General features: G+C 40.3%; 3 protein-coding genes across 7 annotated transcripts in view; 1 reads left to right on the plus strand and 2 right to left on the minus strand.

Moving 5' to 3' along the window:
* Positions 1–4,078: 4,078 nt before the first annotated feature.
* Positions 4,079–5,987, minus strand: foxi3b (forkhead box I3b). The gene is made up of 2 exons (XM_077021082.1): positions 4,954–5,987; positions 4,079–4,807 (listed from the first exon to the last, which is right to left on the minus strand). The coding sequence occupies exons 1-2, from the start codon at positions 5,543–5,545 to the stop codon at positions 4,242–4,244; spliced, it is 1,158 nt and encodes a 385-aa protein (XP_076877197.1). The 5' UTR covers positions 5,546–5,987; the 3' UTR covers positions 4,079–4,241.
* A 1,297-nt stretch (positions 5,988–7,284) lies between these two features.
* On the plus strand, positions 7,285–9,866 carry syce3 (synaptonemal complex central element protein 3). Of its 2 annotated transcripts, XR_013133899.1 has the most exons (5): positions 7,285–7,416; positions 7,747–7,855; positions 7,937–8,148; positions 8,515–8,626; positions 9,700–9,866. XR_013133899.1 is itself a non-coding variant. In XM_077021083.1 (4 exons), the coding sequence occupies exons 2-3, from the start codon at positions 7,747–7,749 to the stop codon at positions 8,116–8,118; spliced, it is 291 nt and encodes a 96-aa protein (XP_076877198.1). In that variant the 5' UTR covers positions 7,285–7,416; the 3' UTR covers positions 8,119–8,148; positions 8,515–9,682. The 2 variants fall into 2 exon arrangements, 1 of the variants encoding a protein (XP_076877198.1); XM_077021083.1 differs by lacking the exon at positions 9,700–9,866 and having other exon boundaries at positions 8,515–9,682.
* A 169-nt stretch (positions 9,867–10,035) lies between these two features.
* lcp2b (lymphocyte cytosolic protein 2b) overlaps positions 10,036–17,500 on the minus strand; it is a 7,549-nt gene continuing 84 nt past the window's right edge. Inside the window, exons 1-15 of one of the 4 annotated variants that reach the window (XM_077021081.1) lie at positions 17,316–17,500; positions 15,368–15,430; positions 15,061–15,107; positions 14,753–14,815; positions 14,565–14,593; positions 14,431–14,471; positions 14,109–14,310; positions 13,925–14,019; positions 13,759–13,822; positions 13,619–13,681; positions 13,471–13,522; positions 13,353–13,380; positions 12,970–13,044; positions 11,157–11,312; positions 10,036–10,284 (exon numbers count right to left, since the gene is read on the minus strand). The exon at positions 17,316–17,500 is cut by the window's right edge and continues 84 nt beyond it. In XM_077021081.1, coding sequence (XP_076877196.1) covers positions 10,159–10,284; positions 11,157–11,312; positions 12,970–13,044; positions 13,353–13,380; positions 13,471–13,522; positions 13,619–13,681; positions 13,759–13,822; positions 13,925–14,019; positions 14,109–14,310; positions 14,431–14,471; positions 14,565–14,593; positions 14,753–14,815; positions 15,061–15,107; positions 15,368–15,430; positions 17,316–17,393 — 1,182 coding nt within the window. In that variant the 5' untranslated portion in view covers positions 17,394–17,500 and the 3' untranslated portion in view covers positions 10,036–10,158. The other 3 variants (XM_077021080.1, XM_077021079.1, XM_077021078.1) reach the window with 3 other exon arrangements.

Genomic DNA, 17,500 nt, shown 5'->3' on the forward strand with positions numbered 1-17,500 from the left:
GAGAGAGAGAGAGAGAGAGAGAGAGAGAGAGAGAGAGAGAGAGAGAGTGAGAGTTTATAAAACGTGTTTATTTATAAACTACAACTATTCAAGATTTTGTGTACCATTAATATACATGTATACAATGTTGGAAGCAGTTTATCCTGTATCCTGTAACATTTTGCTTACTACACTATTGTTTATTGATTGTACACTACAAATAAATAATCATTTCAATAGTATATAATAATAAATATGTTTAAATGAATGTCATTTGTGTACTGGGTAATTGTGTAATGACCTATTTAATAAAATTTGAAAGCACTTCTTTGAAATATACTAATACATGCAAAGTCTTGCTGATAGCAGTCAGTGTTTGTGTTTATGTTGTGTGTGTCCCTTCCTCTTCCAAGAAGCTGGAGTTATCAGGTGTGAATATCAATAATATGACTAAGGATTTTCATATTTATCGAACAAATTGCTTTGTTTTTTATAAAACTGAAGTTAAATCAGATTTTAATATATTTTTTTTAAATATGCATGTAACGAACAATCATTATTAAAGGGGATGCGATTTCTCGGAAAGTTCTGTTTACATTCGTGGAAAGTAAACATCTCCATTGAGGCCGTTACGAATTCTTTACCGTGGCTCGTGTGTTCCGTTTGTGTGAGTGTGTGTGCATGTTAGAAACCATCACTGAGGAAGGTTAATATGTGTGTGTGTGTGTGTGCGTGCGTGCGTGCGTGTGTGTTTGTGCACGCATGTTGGAAACCATCACTGACTCTTTGGTCTGCTGATCAGTACACACATTTACTGCCTGGGGGCCAGGATGTAGTTGCCCTAAGCATTCGACACTGTGTGTGTGTGTGTGTGTGTGTGTATGTGTGTCTATGTGTACATACCACACGACAGGCATCAGGTCTAGTTGGAGATTTATAGATGTAATCATATTCTCTTGATCACACCACTTGCATTAGAAATAGTAACTACTGGGCTTGAATTTAATGTATCTAATAAAATAAGTTCATTCCCCATTTAGTGGGTAAAACTGCCTCATTTATTTATTTTTTAGGATCAGACAAAAAAGAGCATGTGACAGATGCATGAGCAACAGTTGAAAATTTGCATTACTTCAGTTTTGATAGGTTACAGCTTGCAACTTGGGCTCATTCTTTTCTGTGAGGATTGTGCTTGTGCCAGGGTGTTCGAGTGTATATTTCTCTTGGCACATTTTAATGTCAGGAACGGAATACCACATGTCGTATCTCATCCTTATCTACTTTACGTTCACACTGACATGGTAAGACCAGCTCTTGCTGAAGGGAATCCGCGATGTTCGCTTTCAGTGTTCAGACAAAAGAAAAGGCAAAAGAACCGACATTTAAATAGGCCCATATTATTACAAATTCCCTTTCCATGTCCCCAAAACATTTGTTTTTACCTCAAAACAGTGCCGCAATGATAATCATCTATATCTGAAGCTCGAAGCCAAACAGAAGTCTAAGTAATCAACTCTCACATCAGTCTCCGGCTTTTGTGCCTCTAAGTATCGGGTTTGTTAGGAACTGTTATGCAAAACAGTTTCCCTATGATCTGTTGTGAAGTCTTAGTACAGATCAGTTTCTTGAAGAAAGCCTCATAGGCCTGCCAGCTAATGACTACCAGAAACATCCAGATGACCACTGCTGTGTCAAGACCCCTCATTTAGGATTTTATTTTCCTAACAACTTGGTGAATGGGTTATGATTTGGCATCTTCATCATGCAGACAACTCCGAAGAGTCCATGACCGTCATAAAGGACCCTCGACACACCCCCATATAAACCCACCCACAGTTCCACACCCCCACACGTATACACGTACAATTAAAGGAGTGCTCATACAACTGCCCTAGGCTTCTGGTTACAAAAACAAAGTCTGGGGTCTCTGAGCCAAAACTTCACTATGATCTAGATCTAGATTTTTTTTCTTTCAGTTGGAATTGGAAGTGCTGCCTATGTTTTGGGATAAATAATATCCTTAAGGTATTGTACTGAAGGGGCACAGAGTGGAAAAAAAAGCCATCGTCTTCGCAGCACAGAAGGTGGTGTGCTGATTCAGTGTGCAGAAGGGAAGCATCTAATTCTTGTGTTATCCAGAAAAAAGAGCTGCTTACTTCTAGTGTGTACCAGAGCAGAATGGCAAAGAAAACCAGTATCTCTGACATATTCAAACGAGCACCAAACTTCACAGGGGTACCTGAAAATATACTCCATGTGCAAAATGAACATATCTTTTAGAGAGCTTTCACTGATGGCTGTCACTGATGGAAATTTGTCAACATGTGGTCAGTTGCACGTTCCTGCTTCACAAACCAGCCTCAGAAACACAGCAGCCCCATGCCTTTGGTCCTATGTCCATCTTCAGCAGAGAACCAAACACACTGCAATATCTGTGAATGTTCTGGCCAGCACACGATGGGGTGTCCCTCCAGTGAGTTTAGAAGATAACAGATCTACTGTCAGCAGGCCAGTGTCAGGGTGTCGCACACCTGCCTTCTTTTCTGGATTTGACTTGAGTTTTTGTCTGCCGGCCTGTATGTACTGTACAGCCTTCAGAACTATGTTGAAATACCAAACAACCTGCAGATATATTCCTGTAGTCTCTTGGTCCTATGGTAGGCAAGGTCAGTTGCTTCTGGCAAACTGACTGGATTTGACTGTATCTGCACGTCTGTGGGCATGTCAGATTCATTTATGTGATCTAACATGCCTGTATTTATGGACATCTTGAATATTTGCATTTTCAAATTTTAGTGAAGTATTGATATAGTAAAGTTTAGAACATAATAATAATCTTGTTTTTGTACCATGAATGATCAATTTACAATTAAATGGTTTAAATGTTGTAATATCTAATGTTGCGGTTTTATGTAAACTAGAGTAACAAAGTTCAAATAAAGCACAATTCATTTATCAAATTAATCATTAATCATGTTCAGAATAACTGTCCTTTCCCTGGGGGGCTTCTTAAATGAGGGTGTGGACAATTTGTTTTTAAAGTGATTTAAGTTACATTTTTTCTTTCTTTCTGTATTTAATCATTTATGAGTTTACTTTCCTTGCTCAGCTCGTGATTACACACACGTCTGACTTTAAGATTTGGTCTTGTTTGAATAAAACAAACACAAAAACATTTAAGTTTGTTGAGCTCAGATTCTGACAGAATTCAACATTACTTTTTCTGAAGTTGTTAATATTCATTCCTAAAAGCCCCACTGCTGTGTCTCAGAGTGCAGAGTCACCGTTTAGGATTGTAATGCAGAGGGCTAAGATGGCGTGAAGCTCTGAAGGTGTGGGAAATGCAGATGTGAAGTGTCCCACTGATAGGAATTCACACAGTTGCAGCTTCTCTTGTAACAGCAACCAGTCACGCTTTATTAATCATTCTTGACTGGCAAATATCTAGGGTCAGCACTAGCCTTTCTGAACTGGAGACTGAAAGATAATGCTGACTGAAAACCATGACAGGACTGGAGAAACGGGTTTCCCACCCCCAACCCCCCCCCCCCCCCCCCCTTAAAATCATCATTTTCTAATGTGATGTTATTCTCTGTGTGTTCTACTATCTCACTTTAAAATACTTCATCAAAGATGCATTTGAGCAATGTATTATTATTGTCACTGTTTAAGAAACAGGACACTGTTTTCATTCGTTTATTTTACAAAATCATAAGGCATTACATAAAGTACTATTCAACCATCACTCTTCCCTAACAAGACATCACCAGTTTTCATTAAACAGACAAACAAGACAAAGATTATCAAAAAAAACTGCCAGTATCAAATTACATTTGCAGAATGGAAAGTCGTACACCACACGCAGCTTCTCTAAAACAACTCTGCCAATCGAAGAGCTTGTTCTTTTTGCAGGTGCTTGCAGTCGTGGTGATATGATCAGTCAAGCGACATGGGTGGAATGGCATGATGTCAGCACCAGACCTCTCAGCAGACCTGCTGGTGGCAAAGACCTCTAGGAGTGTCACGCATCCCATGTCCTGACTAAGCAGTTCCTGTGGGAATGTGATGTAATCTCGCACTCACGGGACCGCCTCACCGCTCATCCACTCCGCTAGTCGGCATGTGGAAGTGTGAAAGCTGCTCTCTCTTTTTTTTTTCCCCCCTGTTTTTGAGGTTGGTTATTTTCCCCTCACCCGTTTCTGGCTGGAGTTCGCCATTCAACTCGTCTATTCTTCTGGCAAGTTGACTCCTGTCCAGTCCATTCACACCTCGGTGCCTTCTCGGGGGTACAGAATTCCACCTGAGCTCAATCCTGGGTAGAAGTGCCCGTTGAACTGGCTGAGAGAAGGTGTGCCGTAGCTTATAGTGCAGTGGGAGTCGGAGGGGGAGATAGGAGGGGGTGGGGGGAGAGGAGATGCCCAGTCAGACATGGCTGAACTGGGGGAGTAGTTGCTGAAGCCCGCGGCCTGGGGGGGTCGTTGCGTCCCGTCCACTTGCAGGTTGAGAGAAAGGGGGCGGTTTATGGGGTCTCCTCCGACCTCCACGGGCCCAGCCGCCACACCTGACATCTCTGTCAGGAAGTTGCTCAGGCAAGGGGCGGTCCCTGTGGACGGAGGAGACAGGCCTTTCTCAGGAGAGGCTGAAATGTCAATCGCCGGGTTTTTAGGACTGATCCTCCCACTGCCGTCTCCCGTCTCTGCGTTGAGAGCCGAGGCGGAACCGCCCTCTCCCGTCAGACCGTCCGACTTTCTCTTCCTCTTGCGCCTGAAGTTGCCGTTGTCAAACATCTTTTCACAGTTTGGGTCGAGGGTCCAGTAATTACCCTTGCCTTCACAATGTGAGAAAAATAAAAAATCAATTAATATGTTAATTATGTGATGCTAAGCAATTAACACCCTTCACGCTACATCCTACATATCGGTGTTAACGAATGCGTAGAATGATTAAGAATGACATATATCCAAAAACTCTTACCAGGGTCATCTTCATCCCGGGGAACCTTCTTGAAGCAGTCGTTCAGTGACAGGTTGTGACGGATGGAGTTCTGCCAGCCGGCTTTGCTCTTGTTGTAGAAGGGGAAATTATCTGCTACGTACTGGTAGATCTGACTAAGAGTCAGGCGTCGTTCAGGCGCTCCGTGGATCGCCATCGCAATAAGAGCCGAGTACGAGTACGGAGGCCTCACCAGCTTCATCAGATCTTCTTGAGAGGGCATGGAGAACCATCCCAATTCTCCACCAGCTCCACCAGGACCTCCTGGCCCAAGGTAGGGCCTCTGCATGCCATAGTGTTGGGGCACAAAGGGGGCACCTGGAGTGCCTGGTGCTCCGCCCAGGTATGGGGAGCTGTTGATCCCAGTACCGTTAAACCACAGGTAGGGGTTAGGAGATGAAGTTGCGTACTCCCCAAGGTCGTACGAGGAGGGGTTTGTCCTCTGTGGACTCGGCAGTGACGGAGGAGGGTAGTAACAGTCACTGTACAGGCTCAACTCTGGAGGCTCCTGTCCCAGGTTGGGGAACTGAGGACCACATCGAGCGGGAGACTGACCTTGTTCGTATGATGTCATGTCGAGTGTCTCATACGGTGCTCCTTTCTAGAAGAAAACAGCTCAGGTCCTCCAAAATGTGATATGTTGTTTATTCTGCTATCTTCTGGTCCAGAAATCTTCCTTGTTTCTTACTCAGACAGACGTATTCCCACCTAAGAGGTCCTGCTTCTGGACAGTCCTTATTCTACCATTGTTTGCCCTTGTACTCTGTCATTGCTGTTACCTGTCGCACCTGTTTTATTTACGCATATGTGGTACCGCCTTTCTCTCTTCTTATTGGCTACTTTCCCATACTAGTTTTTTTTTTCTTTTTTTATTCTTTTGTCTCTTGAAAGCTTCAGGCACTGAAATTAAAACTTTAGTTTAAACTTCGTGTTTTTGTGTTTAGCTTTAAGATCATGTAATTCAATGAATATATAGTTAAGATTCAGTATGAAAAGCCACAAAGCAAATAAGCAGTTACGTTTTCCCTGAAAGCAATTAATGTTCTGCTGAATAATAATAATAATAATAATAATAATAATAATAATAAAAGAACATGTAGGCTATAGGCTAAACTTGTACAGTATATTAATAAAGTAAACATATTCAGCTCTTATGATATAAATACACTATATGTATTCCTGTCAAGACACTAAACAGAATACTTAAACTCTTAGCAATCTAGTTGCTACCTAATCTAATCTGTAGTCTACGTCTTATAATCATAGACATTTGATCTTATTTCCACTATATGTGTATTTCAGGTCAGTTGGGTTTTCTGTTTGAGAAACAATTAAATGCACTGAAATTAACTGGTCTGGTAGATATTGTTCCTTGAAAAGAAAATTGTAAATGTTAAATGTTCTAAAAACTATTCTTTCTGTGTACTTTATATTCTTCCTTTTAATTGTGATATTCTCCGAGAGAAGGGCTGTTATTTTCATCTTATGGCAAGACCTGAAAAAGACCAGAACAGCATAAAATATTGTAGTCTGCTTTTTGTTTGTAATGGGCAGCATAGTACAACACAGCGACCATTTCGACTGCAAATCTGCATGTGGAATTATTGTGCAATCTTGTCATTTTTTATTTTATAATATGATATTACTGCCGAAAAATTATATTTAACATTTTTAAACAGTTTCGTTTTTAAACAGTTCCTTTAAAAAAAAGAAAGCTTTAGCCCAGATCAATCTAAATCTAGTATTGTGTCAGAAGTTTCGTAGTTGCTGCTAATATCGTCTGGACGCATCAGCAGGTCGACTCCCTCTCCTCACTCCCACACCCAGCACGGCCATCTTGTAGAAAGGCTTTAAAACCGCAGCGACGGTGACAATATTTGGTTGATGATTGCAGAGTATAGTCAAGACTCTGGCGTGATGTAAAGACAGCTTACCCGCAATGTTATTAAAATGGACCGAATCGCTTAAAGGTTCAAGGGTGAACTTCAGATTTTTTTTTGTTTCTTGTTAAGGCAGTAATTATTAATTTTAGTCAACAGTTTAATAAAAAGCAGATATAGTCTCTACTTCAGGTCACTACATTTTGTATAACAGTATATTAGGAGGGCAGGGTCTCAGACTGAATAAATGTAAACGTAACCTCCGAATGTCTTTTTACATTAATTAATTAATTTGCACATTTTTCATTGTTTTGTTTTGGATGGCACAAAACACAATTATACATGTTAGATAAACGACATAAACGAAACATAAACGACAAACTTGAACGTAACGCCGCGGCCGACCGTTATTACCTCAGACAGGTGAGCGCGCGCTGCCCAGATTGCCGCCATTTTCTGCCGCTGTCTCAGCCATCCAGTCACACTGAGATTTACAAACGTGAAAAAAGTACAAACGCTTCTAATTTACCGTGACAGCTGTGGTAATATACAAAAGTCTGGCAAGGTAAAGTAATTTCTCATTTTAAATGGTCGTGTACAAATTGTATTTCGAAGCAGTGTTGAGCCAAATTAGCTAAACAGCGAAAACGGATAGTTAGTTTGTGACGAGCTATTAAATGACATTATCTGGTAAAACGTTTACACTTTACACACTTATCTTTTTACACTGATTAATGACTGAACTGTGAAACATATAATAGTTAATAAAAAATTATAATAAGTTGGCTAATTGACTAATAACAGCGTATTAGGTCAGCTAATGAGGTAACGTGGTAACAACAGGAACATGGCCTGACCTAGCCAGGTAGACTAGAGAGCTTTGATGATGTTTTAGATGGTTGATAGTGGTTCTACTGGTGAACTGCATGAGGACTTTGATCGTGAGAATTTGCAGCTCAACAAAGATTTGGAGAGCATGACGGAACAAATGGAGAATATTTCAGGTAATGTAGCCTACAACAATGATTCAACGCTATAACTCCACCACTTTAGGATTAACAGCCTTTTTGCCTGTCTGCTCATAGTGAATTTGACCTGGATGGCATATGATATGGTGGCGCTTCGTACTGATCCACAAACTAAAAAATCCCTCAAGAGGCTGGAAGATGAATACCTTCTGTGTAAAGCTGTTATCTGCGGCTCTGCGAAAATGAAAAATCTGGATGCCCATTCTACACTTGTACACCAGACGCCAACCCAAGAATAGACGATCGGTCCTGCACAAAGCTCGCCTATGGTTTTAATACCACTTTTTCTAAAATTGTCATTGTATTGTAACTTGTAAAGGCTACATCCTTAAATCTGTAGCTTCTTGATACTTTAAAGTTCAATAAAAATAAGTAAATTAAAAGATTATGGGCTAATTATTTCCATTTCAAATATTTGCACATCATTGGTTCATATTGTGCCATGTTTATTATAAGACATACCGGGATAAAATAGCATGAGCACATGGAAAAAATAATAGATGCGTTCACATTTGTCTTTTTTGGATGACAGCTTGAGGAATTATTTTTCTAAACAAATATTTTTATGGGTAAGGTGTGTGCATCACCCTGGGCTACTAATTTGAATGTGTCTGTCCTGATATGGTTTCTTACAGATGGAGAAATTGGAAGTAGCCACAGGCTGCAGTGAGCACAGCTCCTCTTTTGATCTGGATTTCATACTTGTGCAGCTGGAGTCAGTTTCTGAGACTTTGCATCAGTTGGAAGGTGTGAACAGAAATGCAAAACTGACCTGGTTCTTTCTGGATCTTGTGTTGACAGCCAATTAACAGCATCACAATTTTGCCGTCTAGTTTGTTGATTTTGTGAGGAAATTATAGTTTAATTCACAGAGTCTGTACAGTTATTAATTGGCATGTAAATCTAAAGTGCTAAATTATAAACACATTTAGTTCTTAACTAAATGCTGTGAATCTAGTTTCCAGTAAACCTCTTACCTAGACGTCATATACCTTAAAGATATATGACAACTCTGCCCTAGAGGCAGTGGCTTTTTCGGTCACTTAGTGCCACTTTCTGTTATGATGTGTCATCTCTTTACAACCTGCCTGGATTGAAACTCCCGTTACACTGATGCTCTGACCCAGATCAACATCTGCTGATGCCTATCAACCATGGGGGTTGCTGTGGAGGAAAGGGAAGTCAAAACGGGGGGACAAGTTTAACGTCAACGCGGGTCGCTGGTGATTCAGGGCTATCAGTACGGTCATACTGATAAATATGCAAGTCATTATGGATAAAAGTGTCTCCCAAATGCTGAAAAATTTTACCTTACTATTAGGAATAGTAAAAAAAAAACAAGAAACGTGTGTTGGAAAGGTATTTGGCAAAATGTTCTGTTTCCTTCTTCCAGGGGGTAGTATTGCCATAGTCAGTGGAGGTGTATCTGTTTAGCTATCCATCTAGTCATTTATTTATTAAAAGCAAAATTTACTTTATGGATATGTGATTGGTCGGTCTTTCTATTAACACAAACATGAGTTAGCAATATATGCGCTGGTACTGCCGTTGGTGTATCAGTGAGTTGTTCTTTTCGAGGGTTTTGCCATTTGTAAATGCAGGTAGGGTGAACTGTTTTCATTTTTAACACACTGCTACCATTATATCTCACTGCACTTTGCTAGGTTGCATATGTTGATGTAATGGTTTTCTAGCACATATTGTAAACTTTCTCTTGTATATGTTTAGTAATCTGTCACATGACTGATTTGAATAGTCCCAGGGCTTGTTTGTAGTTTTTGGCCTTGATTACTAAATGTTGGACATTTCTTTATTTGCAGTGAAGACTCATTTGCTGCAGTGTAATCTAACTGTGTGTTTCACCCACCCTGATAAGACAGCATGTCTGCGTTCTGATGAACAGGCCTCGGTATCTTCAGACGTGGACTTGTGAAGTGGTACAGTGTTAGGAACAGGGCACTGCTATATTCAAATAAATGTGTTTGCATTAATATTATTAACACAAAGCTATTTTTAAAACATTAAAAATGTAAATTTTCCAAAAGTGCCAGACGTACTCTTTTAAACATGATTTCACCCAAAAGCAAAAGTTCATGGGATATGCACACTGAAAATCAGAAACAAGCTGGCTCATTTTGGACATTATTATTTTTTTATTTACCAGTACAGTTTCAAAAAACAAATATGCTTTAGACAGTAGTACCAGCATGTTTCATAACAAGTCAGTTGAATTCCTGTAAGTCTGCTATAGCCTTTGTCTGGTCCTCTGTGTGGTGATTTTAAAGCCTGACTGGATACACGAGGCAGCACTGATGCTGGGCTCCGCTCTCTCGGTCCATCGCATCGATGAGCATCAGTGGCGTGTTGATGTGGTGTGAGACTATGTCTCTCACACTGGGGAAAATCTGGCACAAGGACCATTGATGATTGCTATTCATCCATATTTCAGCCTAATTCATTCTGCTTCTGTAGTATTACAGCCTTATATTACCATGGTAACTGTTATGATTGACAACACCCTAATCAAATCTTCTGTAGTATTACAGCCTATTATTACCATGGTAACGGTTATGATTGACAAAACCCTAATCCATTCTGCTTCTGTAGTATTACAGCCTTATATTACCATGGTAACGGTTATGATTGACAACACCCTAATCAAATCTTCTGTAGTATTACAGCCTATTATTACCATGGTAACTGTTATGATTGACAACACCCTAATCAAATCTTCTGTAGTATTACAGCCTATTATTACCATGGTAACGGTTATGATTGACAAAACCCTAATCCATTCTGCTTCTGTAGTATTACAGCCTTATATTACCATGGTAACGGTTATGATTGACAACACCCCAATCCATTCTGCTTCTGTAGTATTACAGCCTTTTATTACCATGGTCACGGTTATGATTGACAACACCCTAATCCAGTCTTCTTCTGTAGTGTTACAGCCTTTTATTACCATGGTCACGGTTATGATTGACAACACCCTAATCCATTCTGCTTCTGTAGTATTACAGCCTTATATTACCATGGTCACGGTTATGATTGACAACACCCTAATCCATTTTGCTTCTGTAGTATTACAGCCTTATATTACCATGGTAACGGTTATGATTGACAACACCCTAATCTGCTTCTGTAGTATTTCAGCCTTTTATTACCATGGTAACGGTTATGATTGACAACATCCTAATCCATTCTGCTTCTGTAGTATTACAAGCTTTTATTACCATGGTAACGGTTATGATTGATAGCTTCGTCAGCTGCTCACCTCAGTACCCTTCATGCCCGTGCCCAGGGAGTATCCATCGTTGTTTCCATGGTAACGGATCTGTATGTTGTATACTTTGTGTTGGTTCAGCACCATGAGTGTGTACGGCTGATCTGTGGCGTTCTTGGAGCTGTCTCTAACGAGGAAGGCTCCGTTCTGAACAAATGCGAGAGTAACACCGTTAATGGAGCTGTCTCTAACGAGGAAGGCTCCGTTCTGAACACATGTGGGAGTAACACCGTTAATGGAGCTGTCTCTAATGAGGAAGGCTCCGTTCTGAACACATGCGGGAGTAACACCATTAATGGAGCTGTCTCTAACGAGGAAGGCTCCGTTCTGAACAAATGCGGGAGTAACACCGTTAATGGAGCTGTCTCTAATGAGGAAGGCTCCGTTCTGAACACGTGGGAGTAACACCGTTAATGGAGCTGTCTCTAATGAGGAAGGCTCCATTCTGAACACATGCGGGAGTAACACCGTTAATGGAGCTGTCTCTAATGAGGAAGGCTCAGTTCTGAACACATGCGGGAGTAACACCGTTAATGGAGCTGTCTCTAACGAGGAAGGCTCCGTTCTGAACACATGCGGGAGTAACACCATTAATGGAGCTGTCTCTAACGAGGAAGGCTCCGTTCTGAACACATGCGAGAGTAACACTGTTAATGGAGCTGTCTCTAATGAGGAAGGCTCCGTTCTGAACACATGCAGGAGTAACACCGTTAATGGAGCTGTCTCTAACGAGGAAGGCTCCGTTCTGAACACATGCGGGAGTAACACCGTTAATGGAGCTGTCTCTAATGAGGAAGGCTCCGTTCTGAACACATGCGGGAGTAACACCGTTAATGGAGCTGTCTCTAACGAGGAAGGCTCCGTTCTGAACACATGCGGGAGTAACACCGTTAATGGAGCTGTCTCTAATGAGGAAGGCTCCGTTCTGAACACATGCGGGAGTAACACCGTTAATGGAGCTGTCTCGAACGAGGAAGGCTCAGTTCTGAACACATGCGGGAGTAACACCGTTAATCGACTGTAGAAGTGACACCTGGCTCAGAACTATTCTCTCCCCTCCAGTGTCGAGCTAATTCTGCAATAGCACAGCGAACTATTCACATAACAAAAGCTTCCTTTGAAATATTGATATGTACACACGCATTCACACGCAAACGCAAACACATATACATGTGCGCACGCACATACACACATTTACACACACACACACACACACACACACACACACACACACACACACACACACACACACACACATGCATGCATCCTCAGTGGTTCAGCTACCCTGAGACTCACTGCAGCTGACAGGCCATCTTGTGTCACTGCAGTATCACATATGCTCACTAATCTCTGCATGGCCTTGCCCACTAAATTCCACAGTATTTCTGTTTTTCATTCTAGCCTTTCTTTGTATTCATATTGAATAATAACAAATTCTGAATTTCCTTAACAAAAGGGCAAACGCACTTCTCTATAGTAGCATCAATATGGTGGAATTAATTTCCTCCACCTGCCCATATAGCTGCAACTTGCTGTCTTCAGACGTCACCTGAACACCCACCTCTTCAAGACACCTCTCACTGATCATAAGCCACTTTAAGGCACTTGATTAATCATTTATCCTGCACATACATTATTTACACTTTAAAACAACCTCTGACAGGTTTCAGGCTTAATGGTGCTCATAGCCTCTTGTCTAGTGTGCAAAGGACTAAGACATATTCTATGGAGACAACAAAGCACTTTCATATGTCACTCTAAAATCTGTAAAATGTGTGTGTGTGTGTGTGTGTGTGTGTGTCACCTTATTTATTTGTCTCAGATAGTTTTCAGCTTCTCCTCGTGTCATCGACCTTACGTACCATTCTGGGTCCATGTCCTGCATTTACATGTTCAAATTCACAGGTTTATTTTGTATTTCTTTTTATTTGTTTTGTTTGTTTATTTTTACATCATAGAATGGATACAAAATAAAAGGGCTTAGTGGGTTCAATTTCTCCCCTCCAAGAATAACCGATTCTTGGCATGACCCACTCAAATGCACGTTACAATACTGCCATCTTGTGGTTGTGTGGACAACCAACACAACTTCTAGATTTACATACACTGTATATACTTTCACATGTTGAGGGACTGACACTGAACATTATATTGTGTTGTGCTAATAGATAGAGGGTAAGAACTTGCCTGATCATTAGAAACCAATTGTGTGGATCTGCTAAAAATGTTAAAGAAAGTTTATTCGAACATTTTTCAGTGCTTTGGAAGATAAGATAAGGTTTTCCAGGATTATTTAGCTATGTACCTTGATGTAGGAAAGTTTGGTAACCCTGAAGCCATTTGTAAGTTTGCTGTGTCTGGAGGGTCATTAAAAACAAATCGCAATATTTTGTAGTGTCATATACATCAAATTTTTACTATTCTAATTGTATGAGTCGTTAGAAAGATTATACCTTTTTGTGCGGCTGAATGAGGCTTGGTCCTGCGGTCTATACGCGGTCCAGACACAGGCTTGGCTGCAGGAAAGTGACATTCGGCTATTAAAATACCTTGGAAATGTACACCTCAGTGGACGGACACAAACCATACCTACATTTACAAGAGGATGGTACCGGTCGGCGTGGGGAATCGGGCTTTGGAGATTTGGCTGCCAGAGACTGAAAACAAACAGGGCAGTATAATTTATTTTGGTGTCCACTGAAGCATCCAACTTTCAAAATGGATATTATAATTATAGATTATTTAATTAAAAAGCATACACTAGCTTGACTCTTTGAAGGATACGACTGTGTGGAGTCTGGCCGCTGGGGGGGTTTCGGCGTCTGACTTTTGGCTGGAACATCCCGAATGCGGCCTGCAAACACACAGACGGCAACAGTAACAAACAAAATGGCTGCTTGAAGTGGATTAACAACGGTTGTGGACCTGAACTGACAGACTCACCTATGTAAACGCCGTCGCCCACAGGCCTGGCAGTGTGGCAGTGCCTGGGTATTTCAGTGGAGATTTCGCTAGGGGGCAGCTCATATTCATCATCACTTTCCACCGTCTCATGGTAGACCTCTTCAGCACATATGTAGTTGTCTTCAAAAGTCTCATTTGGGTCATCAGGCTCTTCATAATCTGGCTCACTATCCTCATCATCCTCACCAAGAAAAGGTCATTCTTACATTAATACACTACATTTAACTACCAGGATGACAACTGGGTGGACTTTTATCTCATGAGTTTATATTGGAGAAATAGAAATGGCAGAGAGACTCACAAACTCATCTGTTGGCCAAGTTTCAGGTGTGGGCACAAAGCCTATTCAAAGAGAACAATGAAGATGTTATGATGGCATTATGAATTGAAGTACTATTAACCAAATAAATAGGTATAGAGGGGTATTAACATTACCCTGCTTTGGATGCGGTGTGGATTTAGGTCTGCAAAAATTGTAGATATGAAAGTAAGAATGTTAGCAGTTAGAGCAGTGCGTTGTGCTTCTGAATTTGTCTGGGTGTTAGTGTGTTGTACTTCTGGGTGTTAGTGTGTTGTATTTCTGGGTGTTAGTGTATTGTGTGTCTGGGCGTTCTGAAACTCACCGGTGAAACAGGCCCTTTTTTTTCTCTGCTTGGTTGATTTCATTGCGTATCTTTATAATGAGTCTTTAACACAGAACCAAGAGTCTACATTTAGGATTGTAAGCTCACTGAGATGTCAGTATGGTCTCAAGAAACTGATTCAGGGGAACAGCACTCACTATTACTGACTCTGTATTTGTGAGGACCATGAGAAAGCATTAACTGACTTCCCCTGTGTTGGGTGTTCAGACCAGCATGGTGCTACTTCCTGCTTTTATCGGTTAAAATATGTAGGTACGCACATACGTGTCATATCGCTTAAAACTTACGGGACGTGAACTTTGGGAAACCTCTGAATGTCCGTGTCTGACATTGCCTGGAGTGGATAATGAGTATTAGAAGCAGTCTCTTAATTCATATTATCTGTGTTTTATTTTAATTAAAGTTCTTAACTTTGAATATTTATCAATTTGGTGTTGTAAAATATTTAATATATATATACATGCCATAAATGTTTAGTATGAATTGTGAATGTTTAGAAAGAACTGCCATGGTTTGTGTTTTATTTAGACTACCATCTGAAGTGGGAAGCTTATAAACTTGAGGTTTCAACGCAGGGGCAAAAAAACGTCTTACCAAGAACTTCGAGCCATTTATTCCACTTCTCTTGACAAGAGTGTCGCAACCAGACAGCCTCATCTAAGAGCAGACATGCATGAGAGGAGAGACAGGCTGAACACCCTACGCTGTTTTTAACAGTTTTTATCACACACACTCCCTGCTGTGTGAGAGTCCCGTGAGCTGCGAACTCTTTAGAACATGCAGGAACACTAAAAATAGCCACAGTTTGCAAAAAAGAGTTAAAGAAACTTTAAAAAATAAGAACAAATGTAAACAATAACTGTGTATCATGTAAGCTAATGTAATCTAGTTTAAGCTCAGTAGCAAATGCAGATCTTGTGTGTTTGTTTCATGGTCTCTTCTTTCTCTTTAGTCTTTTTTTCTTTGTTTTGTCTGTTAGAGCAGCAATGCCTAGATGAAGCACAGGTCTTCAACATGGATGTCAGCGTAACGCTTGTCTGACAGGAGAATGCAGACCCTTTGACTTATTGTATATTTAAGAATTTCACTGACATCATGGTGTTTTTCACATATTAACAGATCACCATAAAGCAAAGGCACCAGCTGATTGTAATACAGTGTCCTGACATCAAACACACTGTGTTATGTGGCTCTACTCTCATCTGTACATATATTACATTTTTTATTTCATTGTAATTTAAACTGGGGAGAACAGGCTGAGTCCTCAGTGCTATGATGATGAGACTGAGAGAGTGCCCATACTCACTTTATTACTGAGTGTCAATACTCATTTTATTACTGAGTGTCCATACTCATTTTATTACTGAGTGTCCATACTCACTTTATTACTGAGTGCCCATACTCACTTTATTACTGAGTGTCCATACTCACTTTATTACTGAGTGTCCATACTCAATTTATTACTGAGTGTCTATAGTCACTTTATTACTGAGTACTTTATTCCTGAATGTCCATACTCACTTTATTACTGAGTGTCCATACTCACTTTATTACTGAGTGTCCATACTCACTTTATTGCTGAGTGTCAATACTCACTTTATTCCTGAATGTCCATACTCACTTTATTACTGAGTGTCAATACTCACTTTATTCCTGAATGTCCATACTCACTTTATTACTGAGTGTCCATACTCACTTTATTACTGAGTGTCAATACTCACTTTATTACTGAGTGTCCATTCTCACTTTATTACTGTCAATACTCACTTTATTACTGAATGTCCATACTCACTTTATTACTGAGTGTCCATACTCACTTTATTACTGAGTGTCAATACTCACTTTATTACTGAGTGTCCATACTCACTTTATTCCTGAATGTCCATACTCACTTTATTACTGAGTGTCCATACTCACTTTATTACTGAATGCCCATACTCACTTTATTACTGAGTGTCAATACTCACTTTATTCCTGAATGTCCATACTCACTTTATTACTGAGTGTCCATACTCACTTTATTCCTGAATGTCCATAGTCACTTTATTACCGAGTGTCCATACTCACTTTATTACTGAATGCCCATACTCACTTTATTACTGAGTGTCAATACTCACTTTATTCCTGAATGTCCATACTCACTTTATTACTGAGTGTCCATACTCACTTTATTACTGAGGGTCAATACTCACTTTATTACTGAGTGTCCATACTCACTTTATTACTGAGTGTCCATACTCACTTTATTACTGAGTGTCCATACTCACTTTATTACTGAGTGTCAATACTCACTTTATTACTGAGTGTCCATACTCACTTTATTACTGAGTGTCCATACTCACTTTATTACTGAGTGTTCATACTCACTTTATTACTGAATGCCCATACTCACTTTATTACTGAGCATCCATACTCACTTTATTACTCAGTCTCAATACTCACTTTATTCCTGAATGTCCATACTCACTTTATTACTGAGTCTCAATACTCACTTTATTCCTGAATGTCCATACTCACTTTATTACTGAGTGTCCATACTCACTTTCTTCAGGTAGTCGGCCAGAGTCTGGCAGCTCCAGTCTGTCACTTCAGCTCTGGAAGGAGTACCGTCCAAATTCATGGTGACCAAGATAACATTCGTTTGTTTGTTTGCTATTTAATCTGTGGCAATCTCAGTTTGCCACTGAAAGAAAGAAAGACAGGTGTAGACACTGAGGTTATTTTACA

This window comes from Brachyhypopomus gauderio, chromosome 11 (assembly GCF_052324685.1).
Source record: "Brachyhypopomus gauderio isolate BG-103 chromosome 11, BGAUD_0.2, whole genome shotgun sequence".
NCBI classification, from domain to species: Eukaryota; Metazoa; Chordata; class Actinopteri; order Gymnotiformes; family Hypopomidae; genus Brachyhypopomus; species Brachyhypopomus gauderio.